The sequence below is a fragment of the Nipponia nippon genome, unplaced genomic scaffold, assembly GCF_047370975.1.
Source record: "Nipponia nippon isolate SJK-2023a ecotype South Korea unplaced genomic scaffold, ASM4737097v1 scaffold_1, whole genome shotgun sequence".
In the NCBI taxonomy this organism is placed as follows: domain Eukaryota; kingdom Metazoa; phylum Chordata; class Aves; order Pelecaniformes; family Threskiornithidae; genus Nipponia; species Nipponia nippon.
The window spans coordinates 128,590,691-128,613,167 of record NW_028262290.1 but is presented as its reverse complement, the minus strand read 5'-3'; the positions used below and the strand labels follow the sequence as shown (position 1 = coordinate 128,613,167).

General features: G+C 37.5%; 1 protein-coding gene across 8 annotated transcripts in view; it reads right to left on the bottom strand.

Annotated features, from left to right (window-relative positions):
* The window catches only part of ANKRD28 (ankyrin repeat domain 28), a 138,500-nt gene that overhangs the window by 86,378 nt on the left and 29,645 nt on the right, over positions 1-22,477 (bottom strand). For 3 of the 8 annotated variants that reach the window (XR_015707823.1, XM_087772047.1, XM_009466469.2), the window contains exons 1-2: positions 7,008-8,552; positions 5,829-5,912 (exon numbers count right to left, since the gene is read on the bottom strand). Coding sequence is in view for 5 of the 8 variants with exons in the window: in XM_087772047.1 (XP_087628173.1) it covers positions 5,829-5,912; positions 7,008-7,124 (201 nt within the window). In the remaining 3 variants the exon portion in view is untranslated. Of the gene's footprint in view, positions 1-5,828; positions 5,913-7,007; positions 8,555-22,477 lie in introns of those variants that run through there. The other 5 variants (XR_015707824.1, XM_087772077.1, XM_087772068.1 and 2 more) reach the window with 3 other exon arrangements.

Here is a 22,477-nt window from a genome sequence, read left to right as displayed (position 1 = left end):
CTGGCCCATGCAAATCTCTGTGCAAAACTGTCAAAGTTTTCCGCCCTGTTTTCAAAACTATTTCCACTCCCTATTAAAAACAGCCTCCCTGAACCACCCCCAAAAAGCACAGAAACGTGCTACTGCCAATGAACCACCACTATTTGAAAAGCATCATGTACTAACCTGCTCTGAGAGACTTCTTCCAGTTGTCCCAACCAGCAAATTCTTACACTAACGTGATTCAAGTTACAAAAGGCACTGACAACAAAAGGCATAACTCAAACAATTTATGCATAGCAATTAATGCAGAAAGAGGTTTTCAGAGGCATAGATATATCAGACTAAAGTGAATTTACATTTGTAGTTGTATGCATGCACACTTTTTATCAAAAACTGAAAAAAACCCCCTACGTTAGTCATTGGTAAAATAATCGGCTACAGAAAGATAATGAACATAAAGGTAAAAAAATTCCTAAAGATTATTTTTACCTCATTACACATTATAGCTTTTTGTTTATTTGTTTTTAAGCAAGGCCATATTTACTTAGTTAAGTTTCTTTACGTTGAGAGATATTTCAATACAGTTGCTGAATTAGACAGCAATTACAGTTTTCCACATAACAACATATACAAAAATTCTCTTAATGTATGAAATAGGTACAGAATTTATTTGTATTATCAGAAAATTGAACTCTACTAAATTTTGTAGAATGTTCCATATTTCAGCCAAGTAATTCAGGCTTTCCTGTTCTACACTGCACTCTCAAGTCTGCAGAAAAAAACCACAGCTACCCCACAGTTCAACCCACAAGGTTAAGGATAAAGATGAAAGTCAGGAGACCATACATTCATTATCTATTTTTTCTATTTAACCTCTTTTAGGACTTTGCTGACCAATACCAGCATCACAAAGAATCCTTCTTGGTTTTTAAACTGTGCTTTAAGTTTCATCATTAATTCCTAAATTACTAGGATATTTGAGACCCTCGATAATCTAATTCTCCTGGTACCCAGACCCAATGCTGTATGACAAGTCCTAGATTTGTCACTAGACTTACAAACCCATTTTCTTCCTCTTTCAGTCTATGCAGTGACCTGCAGAGTAAAATCAACTACAAAATTTAACAGGTAATCAAATAAGACATCATATCTTACCCTAGAATGACATCCAGCAACATTTTCCTAGCATGCAAATAACACAAACAACAAGTTATGCAAACCCACATTTGGCAGGACTGGGAAGGGAGCCCACATCTCTATTGCAAGCGTCAACCACACAGCAACCCTATTGCTCAAAATAACAGAGTCAGATACATACATGTAGCCCTCCTACTTGTACCTCACACTTTGGTGCTAGTGGATCATAGCCCTTGCCAGTCCCAGGAACAAAGCTTGGGATTTACGGGCAACACTTCATTGCTATCTAATACAGGTAGGGGGTAGGGATGGCAGACAAGATTGTTTGGTCCTATAGTTTTGTTTTCCTTTCTTCCCAAAATAGTAGCACAGGTAAGCTTTTAATTTATTTTCTGGTTACTTACTATAGAAAAGAGCCATTAAATTCAGAGCTGTGCTGGATGGCCAATAATCCAGAATAGAAAGCATACAGACATTGACTGCTGCAGTCCTCTGTACAGTATGTGGAAATTCATTTTTGCATCTTACATTTTGTGTTGGAAAAAAAACAAACCACCAACTCACACAGAAAACAGCTTTAAAATATGTTTCATTGTTTAAATCTATTTTAATCTCACAGAGCACAATGAGCAGTAAGATACAGGTGTTTCATGTTTAAGTCACTTATTACATATGTCAATATCACCATTTTAAATAGGAGCAGTGAGCACTTTTGAACATTAGGAGAGACCTATGTGATTTTGGGATTCCTCTAAAAAGACCGCTTGTTTGGCTTTAGCGTGAGAAGAGCAAGGGGCACACTGACTCCAGTTCCAGAGAGGATCAGATGTTTATCCCCTCGGCTAAGATCAAGTGCAATCGGTTTATAAAAACCTGCATATTGGGTTACCTGCAGTATCACTTTTCATGGCAAGAAATATTACTCTAATACATCTAGGAGGAGGAAAAATTGTTCTGATTTTGAACAGTCATTTCAATAGTCAGATCTACAACCTTTAAATCATTTTTGACAGTAAGCTGGTATTCCCTCCACAAATTATATTCTTAACAAATAGTTGAGATGAAATATTCCATTTTCATGATCTTTTAAACTGAACATACATTATAAAAGTTTTGGTTACAAACAGAAATGGCAGTTTGCAACAGTAATAGACCTCCAAATCTTAGAAAACAAACAAACAAATCCTGATTTATAAAAGGCAACGCTGAAATCATTTAGTTAGCTAAAACTCACTGCTGAAAAGTAAATAAAATTCGAACCAGCCATACTAATCTAATCAGCAAGAGCAGGAAATGTTGAGGATCCTCATTAACTAATAAAGAGATATTAAATGTGTCAGTTATCACACAAGATTTTCCTTACTGCCAAGTCTCAAGAGCTCAGGATGGTACCAAGAAATAATAATATTTTTTTTAACATATACACACACACACACACACACAGAGCATAGCAAGAGCCATATGTATAACAGAAACTGTATCAGGCTTGACATACGTGATGTGTGTCATCTAAGCCTGATTCATGAAACAAGCAGCTACAGTTTCTCAAGCTTTCTTGGGGAGCAGGAGGGAGAAGCAACCCCTTCCCCTCCATTTTTTCCATTAATTGAAGCCTCGAGAGTTCACCTTCCAAACAACACATTTGATCAAAGTTCCTATAAATCAGTTTTGTCTATAGAAAAGCTGCACACTTCCAACTTGCAGGGGAGGTAAGCCTTTTCGAACCACAGTTTAAGCAGCTAGGGATACACTCAATTTGCTCTTTCTTCACAAAAGATTACAGAGTGGAACACAATACATACTCTAAATCTAGACTGAGCCTGTGACTCAAGAAGGCTGGTGTGGCATGAACAGAGAACAATCTTCTTCCTGAAAAAGCCCGTTTGCTATCAGTACATCATCTTACAGCCGCACACAGCAACTCATGTTATGAAAGGCCACCCATCTCAGAATCTTTCTAAATATAACACTACGGTAGAAGACAATCTGTTTTAGGAATAATGCACTAATACAGCCCAACCTGGCTGCAATCTTTAGATATTACCATCATATCAAACAGTTACCACAGCCTAGCTTTGGGAAGCCAAAGACACAGACTCAACTCACTTAGCTTTAAAAGAGTATTAAGCCAATTACGATTAATGTTAAAGATAACATACCCTGGAAGTAAACAGGTGAATTAAGCTGGATGATAACAGAAGGAAAAAAACCACCCACATTTCATCAAGACACTAACAACTTTCCTAGATGAACGTCACCGTCACAACAAAGACCTACAACAGCTCTCTCTTCAGTTCACTTCTGGGCAAAATTAATTTGCAGAACCCTGCAAGGTCTCCAATTACAGAGTCCAACCCATGCTCAGAGGAAGGGAGGAAGGAAGGAATCTCAACTATTAGAATACAAACTGCAAAATAATTAGTTGCTCTTGAGAGGGGGAAATGACTCTGCAGAGGCATTGGAGAGAATGACTCTGGAATTCAAACAACTGTACTGAAGCACTTGGATAGCGAAGTGGAAAAAAATCCAACATATACACTGGTCTAATACAATCCACAACGGTCAAAACAGTTTATCACAATCCTTCTCTTTATTAGGAAATATACATAGCCACTTCACTTTCTTCACTTTTTCCCTCCTTCTGGCCACACCAACTTATAAACACATAACTAAGGGGACAAATTTGGATCTAGACTATGTAGGGATGTATTATCTCCAGCCAAGTACATACAGCAAACAAAAACCCCAAGGAAAAGAACAACGCACACACACATAGACAGATACAAAGAAAAATCCACTAGGCAGTTTACTTCATTTCTACCAAACAATGGGAGAATTTATATGCTCGTTTAGTCCCAACAAACAGTGTTTTAAGGGATATATGTGAAAGTAATATTAAATACTGTAGTAGGACTAGGAGTGCTATGGTAGGAAGGAATGGCCATGTGCGATAAGCCTCTGCCTACACTGAAGAAGGTGTCTGTGAAAAAAATAGCGTATTTGTTCTGGATGGATTCTAAACACACCTTGGGTGTTACTAGCCTAAGATGCCCACATGTTCTGTTAAAGGGAGAGGTATCCACAGAAAGGCATAAAAAACAAAATAAATTAAGATGTAAAATGTGAAAACCTCCAGAATTTGAATATTCTACCTACAAGAGTCTTCTTCACTGTAGCTACCTGGCAGTCTGAAGTAACCCTCTTCAAAGACATCAAATAATTACAAGCTTTCCTATTTAGGCACATTTGCTGACTTTATAGTTACGGGCAACTGTTTGACAAAACTTGAGATAGAACAAAAAACAAAACCAAGCCACTGCCACATACATACTGAAATCTAGCAGAGGCTTTTGTAATAGAGAATCAAAAAAGCAGAAAGATGCTAACCTAACTTTGTTTACAGGCACCATAGCTATCAATGCTAAACCTGACTTACACATGGAGGAATATAAATGAAACAATACAGTCTAATCAGGTTTTAAAAATAAAAATGGCAATGTGATCAGAGCGTACATATGAAGAGACTGGAAGGATACACAGCTAATGCTCTCATAACCAAACAGATGATTAAGTCTTTTGGTATTACATAATCCATCATACAATCTTGCTTGAGAACATTACTGAAAAACTACTGAAGAAGGAGAGGAAGAAAGTCCAACCTTATCAAAGGAAACTTTAGATTTGACAGCAAGTTTACTTATACAGGGTCCTACTCAAGCTCTTCCAAGACAATGGGAGGGCTCCCTTATACTTCAAGCTGGCATTGGTCAGATATAAATTCTGCAGAATGCTTTTAAACGTCAAAATACACATACCAAATTAAGTATTTGCTTTTGGTTTACATCTCTCAAGAATAATATGTAAACAATTATCATGGTCTTACGCTGGCCACTATGTAGCATCTAGATCTTAGCCTTTGCTTTTCAGCATCACTCTTGTTCTGATGTGTTTGGAGGAGAAACAGCTACATACATTCCCATAGTGTTAAGCCCTAAATGGTTTACGTCAGTCTGCTTTAATAATCAAAGCAATTTCTAATCAATGTAAAGGGTTTATGCTATATAATCTTGCATAGTGCCAAACACGCATATTAGAATTTTAATAGAAAGTAAATACAGTAACTGCATGCTGTTCAAATCTTGAATTTCACCCAATCGAACAAACTTGATTTCATTTCAGTACAATTTTTAAGTCTGCAGTATCTGGGTTTGCAGCACTGCAAACAGGACATATAAACGGAATTTCTTATTTTTACTTATTAATATAATCATTAGGCTTCCCTTTTTAAAATCTACTATTAAACCTACCTACTGAAACCCCAGACTATTTCCTTATAATTGTCTAATGTATACTGTATGCTATATTTAATTTAAAAAGAATCAAAATCTACATAGCATCACACTTAAACAGTCTAACTTTCTAAAAAGTCTGATGCAACTGTATAAACAAACTTTTCAGTTACCTTAGCACTGCAGAACTAACATTTGAAAGGAATATAGAATTAGGTCTTTACTACCAACACAAACCTACAAAGCTACACTCCTCCTTCCCAGTATTAAGTGTATGTATGGGCTTTACTTTGTCTATTACATAAAAGCAATAAAATTTACAGCTCATGAATTAGCAAAGTTTTAAAGTGATTAGTACAGCAGAAAGCTATATCAAAACAAAATTAAAATGCATTCAAAGCTAATGATGTTTGTTTTTACCTGAAAATTAACATCTTCTTTCTTAAATATCAGTGCTCGAACTTCATCCGGATCTCCATTAAATATAGCTTGAACCAATGGTGGCTGAAATGAAGAAAAAACACATCTTAGAATATAACCCCATTTTAGTTTTTAGTGATACACATATGTTTTTTTGATACATAACACAAACAAGATGATGACAAAATAAAACATCCCAGGCAGTGAAATAAAGAAACCAGCAACAGTATTTAGAATTGAAGAAATTTCAAGTTTTAAAAACCTCAAACACATGAACATACTCTAAGCCAATGAAATATACTAAAAAAAAAAAAAGGGGGGGGGGAGGGAGCAGAAGACTAGCTTATAACAGCTGAAAAGAGACCTCCTCATAATAAAATTAGGGCTGCTGCTACATGCTGCAAATTCTATACAATATAAGCAAACAAACCCCTTCTACATTAGCAAGTGAATAAAGTTACTAGAAGTTTTTCACCTGTTTAGATAGAGTGGGAAAGCAAAGTGCATCAGATAAGTATGGTAACAAATTCACACTCACACACATCTATGACTAAATATAGCCAGCATTTCTTAGTAAGTAAGAAAAGCTTCCGAGCTAGCATGGTTTAAGTCAGTCTTGACAAAATAAAATACTTTAAAGCAATAAAAGCACAGTCCCCAGTGTTGATCATTTCCAGAGAGTGGTAACTTGAATCTAACAGTTACATCAAGATTATGACTTATGCTACTTTTTATTTTAGCTTAGAATGGCCCTTGCTTGACGTACACTATATACCCTATCAGTTCTCAAAATAAACACAGCATATTATTGCAATACAATGATTACATCAGTTTCTAAAGTGGTACTGCATAAATGTACCATTGAGGAATGAGGAGTGGAATAGGGTAAAGTCATTTACTTCAAATACAGCTTACCAAGCCCTCTAAAAATCCTCTGCTATTACACAAGAGTTAAGATCTGTTACTGCTGCACCATAAAGTTACATGAAAAAGAATGAGCCCTTGCAAATATTAATTCTACAACTAAGTTTTGTCTTTCTCCCTCTTTAGTATAGGCAGTTTTTACCACCTTGTCTTGTTTCAACATCATGCATATTCATGTTAGTCTTAGGAAAATTACTACTGGTATTTGCGACAGTATTATAAGCAGGAAATATGCCAACAAGCAACATGCCTTACCAGCACGTTTCCAGAGGGTGATGGATGTATAGATACATTTTCCTGAGGTAATTTGGAAACAAATGTGGGAGAATCATCTTCCACCTCCTCCAAAACAACAATACAGACTCGACTCATTCGATCCGTTTGAGGAAGCAAAAGCAAACAAAAAAATGCCAGCAACAGTATTTTTGGAACCAGACCACAGGTATCACACCAGGGACCACAGAGGGAATACTTTCACCTGTTTTACATGCTCTCACAAACTTGTGAGTGCTGCAGCTGGTGTATTAGCATTTAAAAAAGGACATTCCAATCCCCCCTTACACTTCATTTTCCAGATTTAAACACCCTGAGATGTTCAAGACAATGCTGAAAAAAAAGAGTTGTTCTTTTTAAAATAAAATTTCCCTAGGCATCAAAACCACAGTAACGGAACTGTGGAACAGCTGATAAAAATATCCCAAGATCCAATTCCATTCGAACAGCACTCACTGTCGCACACAGCTGTCCTTTCACAAGCAAATTTGTCTTTGTTAATGTCACAACTTCCACGGCGTCCTTCTACCCCCACAGTGAAAGCATTGTTGCAGAAGACACGACACCGTCCCCACCGAGGACAGAACAAGGAACAATTGCCCCGAGAGCGACGGCCGCAGCTATACCCGCTCCTGCAAGGTCGGTTTTAAATCAACCGTCGCAGGCTTTCTGGCGACTGAAAATAAACGCGCCTTCTGGTCATCCTGTCATTCTACAGCTTCCTTTCGCAATGTCAAAAACAGTCCAGCCCGAAAAATGCATCTCGTTTCCAGCAGTTATTCAGGACCTGCTTAGAGGAAAATAATTCTTTCCCATGCAAGAAAAATATCTGCAACATACAGCCCGGCTGCAGTACATTTACATGCGATGAGTCAGACCACAGGGACAATGAACTCCTTGAATAATATTGCCGGTTGAATCCAGCCTCCCCAAACGACAGCAACGCAGACGGTGTTACTCCGTCAGGGACACAAGCAATGCGGAGCATTCATTTTCCCTTCACCGGGCAGTAGCTGTGGCTTCTCCATCAGGGAACGCGTTAAGCAGAAATACTGCTGAGGAAGAATGTTTCAGCAAAACAAGCTAGCTACCGCACACAAAAACTCAAATTACTGCCTTTAGACTTCTTCTGCAAAAGCAGTTCATCACTCAAGTGTTTCTTTTGATCACCATGTGAATGCAGTTCCCATGATAGTCCTCATTCAGATTGAGGGGGAGAGGGGAAAAAAAAAAAAAAAAAAAAATCAGACTCTGTACATCTTCTCTGAGCCAACTTCTTTATCCGAACATCTGTCACTGTGCCAACCTGATTCTCCTCTTTAGTTAGAGCTTCTGCTTATCACGTTTTTTCCTTGACAAATTGATTATACAACCAGCAGATAGCCTTGCAAAGCTTAAAAAAAAAAAAAAAAAAAAAAAAAAAGCGCCTAGCTGTCCGAGCCGGTCATTAAAAGCCCGTAGGAGCAGAGCACAAACCACCGCCACGGCAGCATTCCCACTGAGCAGCAGCCGGGCGAGCAGCGAGTGCAGCCGGGCAGGATGAAATGCCTAGTAATGCTCACATGGCACACTTACCAGAGAACCCAGCCACTGCTCCCAGTGCAACTTCCTCTGGCACAAAAAAAAAAAAAGCGCCCCCCCTTTTTTTTTGGGGGGGGGGGGAGGGGACAGTCTTTGCAGTTACGTCTGTGCCAGTTCTGTGACTAACGCAGCTGAAAACGTAAAAATCCTATAACTGAAGAAAGAGCGACTGTTTAATATTTTCCACTAAAAGCCGCAAAGAAATCTGGTGTACTGGCTCTGCTGACTAACAACAATTTAGGCAGTAAACAATTCCAGCATTTTAACTGCTTTCATATGGCACTGGTCAGAGCAGCAAAACAGTCCTCGCTTAACTCGTCAAAGACAAGAAATTCCCCACATAAATACTCTGAAAATTAAATGAAAGTAAAATCTCTCTTAATCGGTTGACTATTAAAAAGCCAGCTATTAATGACCAAACCCATGTTTTTTTTGCAACTAGTATAGACAAACATACCCTCAGCTTGAAAAAAAAATTACATTGAGTATAATTTAAATATAATATTCTTTTTATAATAATACTAATATAATAACAGAATAAAAAAACATAATATAAAGCCTTACAACTTGCTGAATAAATATTTCAGCTTGACTCTTCCTAAATGGTGCTGGTTTGTGGGTGTATTATGTAAATGGCTTCTGTCAAAGTTGCTGGGTAAGCGTCAGTGTTACAGGAACAGAGGGAGGGTTTTTGCTCCTGCTGTGCAGTATGAAGGCACTTCTGATGTCCTCCAGTGCCTGCTAAGATCAGAATTTGTTGGTAGTGAACAAGTTTCTAGCTCTTCGATAAAGCATTTGCACTCAGGTTTCACATATGAATCCAGGCAGAGAAAGACAGGTTTCAGTGGTATATTAAATGGTTTGGATATTAACAGACATGAATTCCCACCTTTGGGGGCCGCAGGCACGAAAAGCTCACATCACCACTTTTGAAATAACGTCTATGGTAGCTTCACTGCAACATAATAAATTGCTTAACACACACTTACTGACACTTCATGCAGGTGAAGGTTTTTGTAAGGTCGAAAGAGTACCTTAGCCGAGGGCTCCCCATGCTCAGGACTGCTGGCTTGGCAGAACATAACACCAGCTTCTGATTCACCGTGAAATTTCAGATATGATTCAAATTTCCCAAATGTTCTCATTTACGGCATGTGACTAACAAACATCTTCATAAATATATTCTGTTCATTATATAAAGTCCAGTTGTTTTGGAATTTCATACTTTTGTCTTAATTATGAAAAAGCAATGATCTGTACACTACACTGCTTTGTTCTAGCATTTCAACCATTTATTAAAAAGAAACAATACAGATTCACATGAATACATACGACAACTCATGCTCCTCCTGGCCACAGCAAAAACAGTTTAAATAAAAACATGGACATTCTCCAGGCTCATCTACTGTAACACCCTACTGTCTCCTCATGAACACAGCAATCACGACCTAGAAAATATTTTGCTTTTTATTTGTGAAAAATGTACTGAAGGATAGACACTGTAGTTCACTTGCATTAGTAAACATTCGTTTGGGGGGAAAAAAAAAACCAAACAAACCAGCTTTTAAGTCTACAAGCAAAGTACAAAATGTATATTTGGTTTTCATACTACACACCCACACGTTAGATAACAGTATTCTCGCTAAGCCCATACATTCAGTGTAAATGAACACTTTTCAAGAGCCAATAAGTTTATATAGTAAGCAAATGCTAAGAGTTCTGTAAGTTTTCTTTGGAACTACCACCAAAGTATAGGACTTCACGCTTAATTAATTGCAAAAATTCAGAAGAGTTAAGAATATTTGAATCTACTCTGATAATTACTCTAGAAATCTTACCTATAATTAAAATAAAATTAATATAAACTATTTCCAAAAGCAAGTTAACATATTGTATCTTGCATAATGTTATATATTTTTGAATGGTGACATTACTACGGTCGAAGAGTTAAAAGCCAATACATCACAGTTTGCATTAGAGATAGAACCAACATAACTGAGTCAATACTATATTGATCTTGACAGCAATCTACACCTTGTAAGCAAGCAGACAAAAAAACCCCTACTCACGCTAGGAATGTGTGTGTGCAATTAATTCCATAACCAAAGGACAACCCAGTTCTAGAAACATTTAACTTTTGCTTACAGTGAACTAGCACTTGGAGGTTACTTAAAAGAACAATCTTCCCCCCTCGTACCCCCTGCAATTGAAAGTAATGCCTTCAACTCAATGGAAACACCGCCTCGAATCATCTCTTCTTTCAACTTCCAAAGTCATCCAAGGTACCCTCTGGTTTGCAAAATACAAGTTTCTAATACTAACCTAACAGCTATTCTGAAAGCCAAAAGCTCAAGTTCACAATTCTACTGAAAGAAACCAAACTAAGGTTTCAGTTTTTCAGCAGATTATCTAGACTAATAACTTTCAATGAGGAAGAAGACATCTTTAGGAATCATAATGGATCTTTACAAAGGTATGAAGAAAGAATATTGCATCTCTCAAAGAAAATTTTCAGTTTATCTTAATAAAACTTAAAATAAATTAAGATAGGAGGTCATCAGCATCCATCTTCCCCAAAGCCCTCAAAAGTTTTCAGATTAAATGACACATATATCCTGTAAGAAAGTTTATTAAACAAGTAGTAGGAAAGAAGAGTCGAAAATGGCCTAAATTAAAAAAAAAAAAAAAAGAGAATGCCAGGTGTACTGGTTCTCAAGGGGTGATCTATCTGATAGCCTCCACAGTATCTAATTGTTAGCAAAATAATATGTATACTTTAAAATTTTAAGGAGTGCAATGGAGAGAGAATAAAAAGAATTGTCAAGTGGACAATAGTGAATATATGCATTTTTGCAAAAAAAAGCTTTTATCTTGACATGATAGCTTTTGCAAATAAAAAAAAGCGTTGTCATTTTCAAACAACACTTGTTTTTAAGTAAATCAAGTTCCAAGAGTCTTTCATGGGTGCATATAAAGAAAATATATTGCAAGAATGCAGCCTGCAGGTTAAAACATGGATGACAGCAGCCATGTCTGTACCAGACAGAAAAAACATGAGCTCTGAAGCAGCTAAAAATAGTAACCTTTTCTATAGATCTACCCTTTTCTCTAGGAATTGATGAGTAGAGAACTGTAGCAGCACTGCTGATGACACTGAAAGCCTCACTGAAGCACATTCAATGTCAACAAACCTACCCAGATAAAGATTTCTCTCTTGCCAATCAGCATTTACCAAGTCTTTTCTAGGCTGAGATTAATCCAACTGGTTTCATTTAATATTTTGTATAATTAAGGATCTAGGAAAGGAATGAAATTGTTCTGTCAGGTTCCAGTAAAAAAATGAGAAAAATGTAAAGCCAAGTAAGGCTTATGAATTGGTTTTTTAAACAATCTATATCAGCTCTGCAAGACAAAGACCTAAACTACAGATTTCTTCAGAAGACAAAGATTGCTAATAGCTACAGCTGTAAGTGCATAGGCATGTCCCAGTATAAGCAGATTTTTATATAATTTACCTAGGATATTTACTAAAGCGTTGCCCACATATAGACAGAGATGAGTGTTCAGCATCACCATGAATATAAGCTACAATACTTCTAGAAGCTTTGTGAGTCACTCATCTGAACTCCTCTGCTGTTTCCTCCCCACTCCTGAGGGAATGAGGTGGAGTCAGGAAAGAAAACGGTCTAAGGCAACAAGAAATTACTACCTTTCTTCCCAATTTTGCTCTGTTTATTCCAGAGCATGTGCACAGCTGGGATGCAGACAAAGGAGACTAGTTTTAACCTCCAGACTCCAGATTTCTTCTTCCAAGTAAAAGCAAAATAGCTTTCCTTGCACCTCCCACATACCGTAGGCAGTTCTCACTTCTTTTTCTCATGCAAGTATATAGTCTCAATTAATTGACAGAACTATCTTAATTCAAAGAAAATGCATGACTGTATAAGACTTTGCAATTAATAAAATCTAGTAACTGAATAGTCATCTCAGCAAACATTGAGACAAATATGACAAAGAAGAAAAATAATCCAGCATTCATTCTAACTTTTCTCTCCTGGAACAGCATAAGCAAAGTTAATAATGCAAAATGCATGTTTGTGATTGAGATGTAAACTTAATTTGTATACTTAAACTGTAACCCTTTAAAAATACTTCAGAAATATAATCTGATCAAAGAGCAATAAAATATCTTAGAAGTGTTAAAAATCTATTTAGCAATTTTCTGTTTAAGAGTCCTTGCATATTCTATACCCCTGAACAACAAACTGTAGTTTCTCTACGCTGGTAGAGAAACTCTTGGCTGAAGCATCTTACAACCACTATAGTACGAGATAAATCAATACCTTTTAAAAAAAAAAAAATGTAGCCCTGATATCCAAAATATGTAGTCTAGCAAGCTGTCTAAAGAATTGACATTCCTAAAAAAACCAACAAAACAAAACAGAAAAGCAGATACAAGAGTCCTATTAAAAGAGTTTTTATTTTATTTAAGAGTACTAAAGAGGTCTCTTTAAAGGAAGTGGAAATATGAGGGAACAGCATCTTTCCTCATGACTTTCTAGCTAGGATGTCACCCACAACACTTCCCTTCTTATTAAGGCCAGATTTAACTTTACTGGCAGGGGTTTTCTTTTTGTGCTCTTGTAGTGTACAACCCTGTAATCAAAATCAACGACGTATTCTTTCATTAACAGACAGTATATCATAGAAGTCCTTGGGTCGGTCTGATTTCGGATTCTCAAGGTACTTCATAAAAAGTGTATGTGCTCTGGCTGGTGGCTCCTATTGATTCATCAGCTGCACCTAACAGCAGCCATCTCCCTGTCTTTTGACCGAAACAGAAAGCAGCTGTTACACCCAACAGCTTTCCAAAATAACAACCATAGAAGTCCAATGATGGAACTGTCAGTCTTAGAAAATTAACTAGGAGTCAAAACAACTCCTGCTTCAGGGAAGAGAGACCACAAAAAGATGCATCTATCCACGCATTTTGTTATGGATAAATAAGATAAGTCTGCATCCATGAAGACAAATAGATGTAGACAAACTACTTCAGGTAATGTGGTGTGGGTTCTGGACAGGAGACAGGTTGGTTTTAAAGCAACTTTTCTTTTTGGAAGAAGGTAAGTGACAGAAGACAACTTCTGTTGGAAAACGGAGAAGATATCTCAAAATATCAGCTCAGTCAAAGAGAGAAGCAGGCAAAACACTTCAGCATTTGTTAAACCCACACAAACCCACAATTATTAGCTGTACACTTAAGTTCTTTTTGCAAGCATGACAGCTTTTGAAAGATGTTTTCATAATACAAAAAGCAAGGCCCACAGATCAGTTACAGGTATTTTCACCTCTTGGCAGAGCAGAGGCAGAAAAGCCACTGATAGCAGGAATACTTCTGGCCTCTTTAGCTCCTTCCAGCTCAGACCATGTCCACAGCCAATTTTGTTTTCTGGCACTGAAAATGGCATCAATTACAATAATAACCACAGTATCCTTCCAGGAATAATTACTGAAGGCGGCAATTCCAGCTGTGCACATCAACTCTAAAAGCAGAGTTGAAGGAAACAAACAAAACAAAACCCGAAGGCTCAGTCTCAGCAGCCCCTGTTTGCTCTTTCACATTTCAACTGTCCTCTCCCAGCACTACCCAGCCAGTTGCTGGGAGGTGAGACTGGACAGGAATGCAACAATTGGAGCAAAAAAAAAAACCAACCCGGAGACATTGGAAGACATCAATCCACCATCACAGCTGGCATTGACAGCCTGATGCTTCAGGAAGCGATGCTATTACATCTTCCCAAGGAGAAGAAACAGATAAAGGTAGCTTGGCTGGAGCAAATGAATGACTGCAGAATTCCTTATCTTAGTTTTATATCATCTATCACATTGTCTTGAAAGCACACACTCTTACAAATTAACTAAAACATGATCCTACTAAATTGTATTAGGGCAGCTGGTAAAACAACTAAGAGAATTCCCTTTGGGCATGCGGGTGCACGCATACACCGAGAAGAATTAGTACATCTCCTTTGATCTACTTTTCTACTGATCTATAGTCATGCTCTAAAGATGAGTGCAGGAAGTGCCAATTTTAGGATTTCCCCTTTGAAAATTTCTTCCTGCAATACTGCTTCTGCAGAGAAAACAGAATCAAGCTCATCATTTATTACAAAAAAAACTTAACCCACATCACAAAAGGTCAACATAACTTTGTCTTATTTTCACTGTACAATAGGCTTGCTTTTCCCTCTTCAGCAGGTATTCTGGGGCTTGCAAATACATTGCATGGTCTGGGCTTCAAGGACAGGTGCTATAACGCACAAGATCACCATGGGCCTCTCAGAGGCTGCATCCCTGAATATCAGGAGATCTCCCTGGGGTTTTCTAAAGCATGGCATAGCAGCACTGCTTCTTCTTGCTCTGATGCACTGAAACCAATTCCCTATGCCTGTATCCCAAGGAAAAGAACCAATTCTCACCTACCAGCTGCTTAATAAAAAAAAAAAAACAAAAACCAACCAAAAAAACCAACCTGGGTGCCATCTTTCATTGTTACATGGGAAAAGAACAAGTTCCAACTTCCCTAGATTCGGATGCCTTTTTGGTTTGTTTTTTAATCCTGCATGTTTCTCTCCAGCAGATGATTAGGAACCCATTACATTTGGTCTGTAGGGTCAGTCAGCTTCCCCGCTGAGGCTCATTTAGCTGTATGGGCTACAAGACAATAACCTTTATCCTCACTTTGCTTTTTTTCTTAACTTTGCTTCTTTTGCTGAAGGCTGGAAACCCCCTTAAAGGAAAGGCAGCGCAATGCAACGCGCCCCGTTTCAGCACTGGACAGTGCTGGTGTTGAGATTGAAAATTAGGAAATTCTGGCTGGAGCCAAGAAACCTGGAATAAAGTTTATCATTTCCTCATTAAAACTCTGCTGGATTGCCATACTGCTGAGCTTCTGAAGAAGCAACTGTTAGTCAGGTAGATTTCTAGAAATGAGAGTTGCTCTGCTACCTATGACGAGTGACCAATCTCATTCTATCACTAGCTCCGCTCTAAATGATGACATATAAAAGCTGTCATTGCAGCATGTTTGATGAGCTTGGGATGACAGACAAATCAATTACTCCTTTCCAAGTCACATCAAGGTTATTCCTCCCAATACCATTCTTAAATTTAACACAATGTGCCATTCTCCTCCTTTTCCCCTTCTCTTCCCCCTATAACATTTGTTAGCTAACTGTTTTTTTTTCAGCACCTTTTCAGTTACACTGGAGTATATATCGCTTTTGTGTTGTGCTTCAAGTTACATAGAAAGAACAGAGACCTGAATTTGACTAAGAGCATATGAAACTACGGAAGAGATTCAGGTTCATAAAAGACATTTGCATTTTAGCAGATAAGAACAGTAGCAGGTCACCATATAAAAATATAACACAAATCCTAGTGTTCTACAAGACCTTCTACAAACTTGAAAAGTGATTCTCATTACTGAATTTTTAGCCTATACCTCTTACAGAATTTAGGCAGAAAAATCAAGTCAGTTATGCCAGTCTGTAGAGGGCTTTCACGGTTTTACGTCACCAACCACATGAATCCTCGTGGGTAAGTTGCCATGGTTACAAAACGTTTGCTTTTATCTGTTTGTCTGAAATTCCTATGGAATCCCCACACAGCCAAAACCAGCAGTGGTTGGGAGTGCTCCTCCAACATTTAAGAACTTGAGTCAGAAATGCACGCTGCTTCCGCTCAGACTATTATCTGGGAAACACTAAAAAAAAATTATTCATGCCATTTTGAGCCATGGAAGGGAGGAAACAAACATCACATTCAACTATTTAAAACCTTCAGTGATGACTCACATCAGCTTCGGACATTTCCAGAATCGGCTGCTGTTCTCAAGTAACAAATTGCTGTAGACTACTGAAGAAAATAAGCTGTTGACTATTCAAGAAAACAAACAAGACTGATCTGCTTTCAACAGAACCATTCAACTATCCAACAAAGAATAAAAGGGGAAGGGTTGGGTTTTTTTTGCCCTCCCAAAACAAAACACAAAACCCAAGACGCTTAGTGGATCATATCTCTGTAGGCCAAGGTCAGAAAGCCCACCGACTCCTAACTGATAATTATGCCTACTTAAGTTTGATTTTAGCTGTATTTGCAAAAATCAGCTTGGAAATTTTGCTACAGCAAGTCTGTCACCTGTCTTGTTTCAGCCTTATTAGTGGGGTTTTAGCTTAGCCTATGTTTTGCTTGGACTCACATGGTTGTGTGATTTCAGCAGCCACTACTAACAAAATGTTAATCCAGTCACAGGGGCAACAAGATATAACCAATTAAGAGCAAGGAATAACAAATAGCCTGTGAAAAGCTAAGAACAGAGCACAGCAATGCATCCAAAGAAGTGTTATACAGCACTGATTGGCCTCCAGAGATTAAATGACCATGAGGGGAAGTAACAACGGTTGGACTGAGGAAGGAAAAAACCTAAGTAGGAGCAACTATATAATATAGACTGCTTTTCCCCTACCAGCAGGGCACCGAGAAGAGACACTTTGCATGGAAGCAACTCCTAACACTTCCCAAGTCTGGCCATCTTAGGGAAAGAAAGTTAAATTCGCTTTGAATGTCTGCCTGCTATTTGCTCATAAGCATAACACACTGACAAATAAAAGAATTAAGAAGCATTATCAAGAGGAAACACTATATTTAGAATGACAGAGCGAGAGCAGCAAATATTTTCTCAGAAGACCACACAATTTTTACCACTCAAAACATAGCTCTGATTTTGTCAACAAGAAAAGGACAACAAAATCTACTCCTTCAAAACACCTATTCTCCATTTTTGTCATTACTACATGCCTCTAAAATTCTCAGCCTTAAGAAAGAAAAAAGAAAAATTGTTGCCTTTAAAAGTTTCTGTTCAGATTTTCCTACTTATTAGTCATGTGGTGGTACAATCTGCCTACAGCCCAGGCTCCCCCTCCCTGTCCCACCCAGGGAAGAGCTTTGTTGCGGCGGGGGTAAGGGTTTTTTTTCCAGGATGGGGTTTGGGAGGGGAGGGTACTGAATACGTTGATTAAATTTTCTTTAAAAGTTTTAGAAGTTTTCTTTTAAAGATTTTTGAAATCAGATTCTTTCTTGCAGAAGAGCTATAAGAGTTGAAACAAAATGATAAATATTTAACTAACGTAATACTAAAAATGCATATAACTTTCCCACCAGTGCAATCCTTTTAATACAGTTTTGGGTAGATATGAATAGACTGTAACCACGGAAGCCACAGTTCAGCTGGCTTGCTCACATGTGGGATTTTGTTTCCATACACACCAGGGATTCAGAATACTATATGCAAGTGAGCAAAATGAATTCTAGTTGCTATGGATACCACCACATTTATGTATTTTATCTCTCTTCAGTGTGTAAACACTCAGCATCACTGTATATGAATTATTCTGATTCTCTTTAAAATAGTGTGGGTCAATAGCTGCCTCATGTATGAGGATTTGCTGTTTGGGGGAAGCTAAATTTCCTAGAACTTTTTAGGAATCCCTTACACCTCCCTCATGTCCAAGAAAGAACTCCTTTCTGGCAACTGGAATCACTGTGGAAAACACAGCTGGATAAAATCCACATATTCACACACACACGCACACTACTACGGCATGAAAGAATTCATCTGAATTTTCTGCAGCTGCCAAAATGGATAGCTTTTCCCAAAACTGAGCAAGGAGAAACACAGCAACAGCCAAGAATCTTACCCGGCTGCTTCAAACCTTGCAAAGAGTCCTCCCCTTGATGCTCACCAGGGAAGCAGCCCCCAAGAGGGCTCTTACACATCCCTTCAGGATAAAAGCATGTAAGCAACATTTATTCTTAGAAGTTACTTTTGCTGTCAATTTTTCAATTCTGTTATTCAGAAGATTAAAAAGCGCTTTCCTTAAAAAGCTGAGCAGTCCATTACTGAATTAAATTTCACAAAATATAAAAAATTATTAATTTAGAACACTAATTAAAGTTTTACTAGCCTAGAAATCTGTTTGTTTGTTTAGGGTTTTGGGTGTTGTAGTTTTTTTTAAGTGACATCTAAGGAAGTGGATGAGTCTGATTTTAACTGCTGGCCACTGGAGAGACTCTTCACTCCTCCCTTCCCCTCATGATCCTTGCACATTCACATCCCCTTCCTGAGCCAGCACAGGCACTTGTGTGATTCAATTACCCCTATTTTTTTTTTTTTTTTTTTTGCTGGTGAATTATTTGAGCCAGCTCACCATGGGCTCACAGCTGACACAGAAGCAGTGGGAGCATTCAAACTGCTCACTGTGACAGAAAGTGATTCAATTACTTTGCAAAACCGCACCCATAAGCTGAGCTCCCTTCATGAACACCATATCAGAACTACTTCATTACTTGTACCTTCCTTAAAATATCTCAAAACAGTTTTCTTGACACCTGAACTTTTCCAGACTCGGACACTATTACAATCAAGTGTATCACTCATGAAATTCTTTCCAATTACACAAAAACTTACGCAAAGACCTCAAGTTTTTCTCCCATGATTCAGTATATAAATCACTCCTAGTAAGTTTCTTAAAAAAAAGAAAATATTTCACAACCTAGAAATTTCACAGATTATGTTACACAAGCTGTCTCTACAGTACTAACAGTATTTATAAAGCATATGGCAATAAGAACAGGCTACAGAATTTTAGGGCCCAGTTTTCAAAAGCACACACAAAAACAGTTATACGTGCAGAATCCATGTGTGAACAATTTATGTATTACCATGCAAGCCCAAGAAGGTAGTTACAACTTTACACAATCATCCACACCTCATTTAAAAAGCTAAAGCTGTGGTTTGATTTTTTTAAATCAGGATTATTTTGGATCATTTCTTCCAAAATCTTCCTAACACTGGCTTCAATCAGTCATTTATTCAATCAAGGAGACACTTAAAGGAGAACTTGCAAAGTAAATTTTGGCATTCCTAAAAGCCAACAAATGCTTTATAAAGGAGTACTTATAACACAGAATCAGAAAGATAGTATCAAAACAGAATACATAATACATGTGAGCAGTACATTATTTATTTAAAACATTAAGAAAATTAACTTCTATATACCCTTGCCTCTAAAAACCCATAGGCTTAGGTATTTTAGAATCTACAAATAACAAAATCCCATTCAGCAAACACAGGGGTATGAAAAGGGAAAGTATCTGCTCACATTTTTGCAGAAATGAGGCCACAGAACATCTAGTATCCACTTGTTTTCTAGCACTTTGTGTCAAGGTAACTTTTATTTTATAAAAGCATTATGAAAAACAGAAAACAAGTTTCTATAAAATATAAATATACCAAGTTTTATGAATACGTTAGGAACACTTTAACATTTAGTAACAAGAAGTCAACAATATGGTTTAGGATATTCCTATTTGTTTATATCTTATGAACCAAGCCAGGCAAAGTCTTCCCCAGAAAAGTCTACTAATGCAACCAACCTACTGAAAATGTATGACAATCAAGAGAGAACACTACTGAACTCATGAATTGTTTCCTAAACTAAACCAAAATCTAGAAACCCATCAATAAACTTACACATTTTGTTTAAAAACACACCACACACATTATTATGAAAATGCAACCTTTAAGTCATGCAGATATAAATTTCTGGAGTCTTGACTCAGCTGTTGCTGCCTTCTCTCCTGCAAATGATTTCAGGCCCTAGGAAATAAAGGCAACCGACTATTTCTTCAGAAGGGAGTGTTGCTCTCCCAGGTTTCTTCCTGGCTGTACACTGACACCTCGTGGACATTTAAACAATTTTTAAGGTCTACTCTTTCTTAGTTCTGCTTTTTTTCTCTGTTTTTAAAACTCCACTCACTTCTTTTTTTTTTTTAATGCCACGTTGTCCTCTTTAGAAATGCACAGGGCTTTATTTGGTCTACTGCTACTTTTCTCTTAATAAAGAACTACTTCGCATTGGTTTTGGATGAGCAGTGGTGATGTCCCCCCACCGGAACACCAAACCATGGAACACAGAAAGACAAGGTACTTCTCTCCAGCTTCAGCCCCTCCAAACTGCAAAGAAGCAACCACAGAGCCTGTAACTCCTTGCAGAACAGAGAGATCAGGAAGAAAAATAGCACAAATGTCATATGAAGAATGAGACTGGAAGTGTTCTTCCCCACATGACAGAAACTAGCTCTGAAAATTTTTCTGGGGCTATGCAGAAGCCCTTTACTCTTTGAAGTCCATGAAGGCCTTCATAGTTTCACACGTGATTATCTAAGAATATTAACAAATTAAGCACTTCCAGTTCACTTTATGGGAAGGTAGCATTAAGCTTTATTTAGGCACTGTTGTACCATAGAAAACAAAGGTAAAAGACGAGGTTCCTTTCAGATTCTCATTCTGGAGTAGAAGTGTGTTACCCTTCACTTTTCCCAACAGGCTAACATGTATGAAAACCAACCAAAACAACTCTGCCATTTCTTCTTTCTTGATTGAGGCAGGAAAACAAAACAAAAACCCCAAACCCACACACCAAGAAAAAAGTCTGCAGCAATCTACGTAAATAGTCAAGTCACACATCATACATCTCAACACTGATAAACTGACAAACTACTCCTTACTAAATAAAATTATAAAGACCTCAACAGTGAAAAATATGAGAGTAATATAAATCTAATAGGCCTATAATGCTTATTTGCTAGGGGTATTACCAGACTCTTCTAAAATACTGTAGAGCTAATTTAATTAACGATATCCATGAATATGAATTAATATCCACGAATACAAATTAATATGGGGGGGGGAAAAGACTCATTCTTTTGAAATATTTATCTTTATGTAAATATGCAAGACAAAGCCACTTAAAGGATATTGTTAGTTCTTAAAAATGAAAAGAAGCTCCATTATGTCATTTCTTTAGAGGTGCTACTTCAAATTTCCTGATCTTGTAAAAAAAGAACAGTTGAGTTTTGTTTTCTAAAGTATTTATAGCATTCCTGAACACAATATTTAAATATTTTGGCAAAATCTGTGAGGCTTTGTGGTTTTTTTTAAAATAAAATTATTAAAAAAACAAACGTTAAAAAAAAAAAAAGCCTTTACCTCATCTCTTTCCCATGCCTAAGGGAAGAGGAAAAGATTCTCAAGTATTTACTCTTTACTTAATACAAGCTTTGTTTTACATTTCTTTTGAAGTGGAATTCCTGTAGCATTAAAATCAAATCAAGAGGGACAAAAAGATTCACTTTCCATTCCAGGGAAACATCCCACCAACTCCTTGTCCCACAGGGCTCCTGGCTTCAACTGAGATGGAACAAGCAAACTGCCAGTCAGCATATTTTCCCAACACATTCCCTCCCAGCCCAGCCAAAAGGCAGCAGCTGGTAAATTCCATTCATCATGTAAGAGTATATTTTTCAGTCATTACTATCACCATCTGGTCAACAAGGGAAATATCACACCTATTCTCATTTATAAAAGACTAAAATTAGGCCATTTTGAAGTATGCACTTGAGAAAGAATCTGATGCGACACACTGAAAACTAAAGCTTATTTTGCTCCACACATATATATTAAAGAGATGCTAGCAACATCTGCAGAAATGGTAGACCATACTAACTGCCACAAGCATCCGGGCTTTGTAACTCAGCCAAACTTCAGACTCAGGTTTTCTGGATCAGGTGCCAGAGCCAGTTAAAGATCACAGCTACATTTTTAGCTTAAAAAAAAAAAAAAAAAAAGCAGCTATTACCAAGATTAGGAGAAAAATAAATTTTATCTTCACCAGTTCAACCCGAGCTTGCTTATAGCAATTCAAGTTATAGCACGACACTATTCTGTAGCCGGTACAAGAAATTTTGGA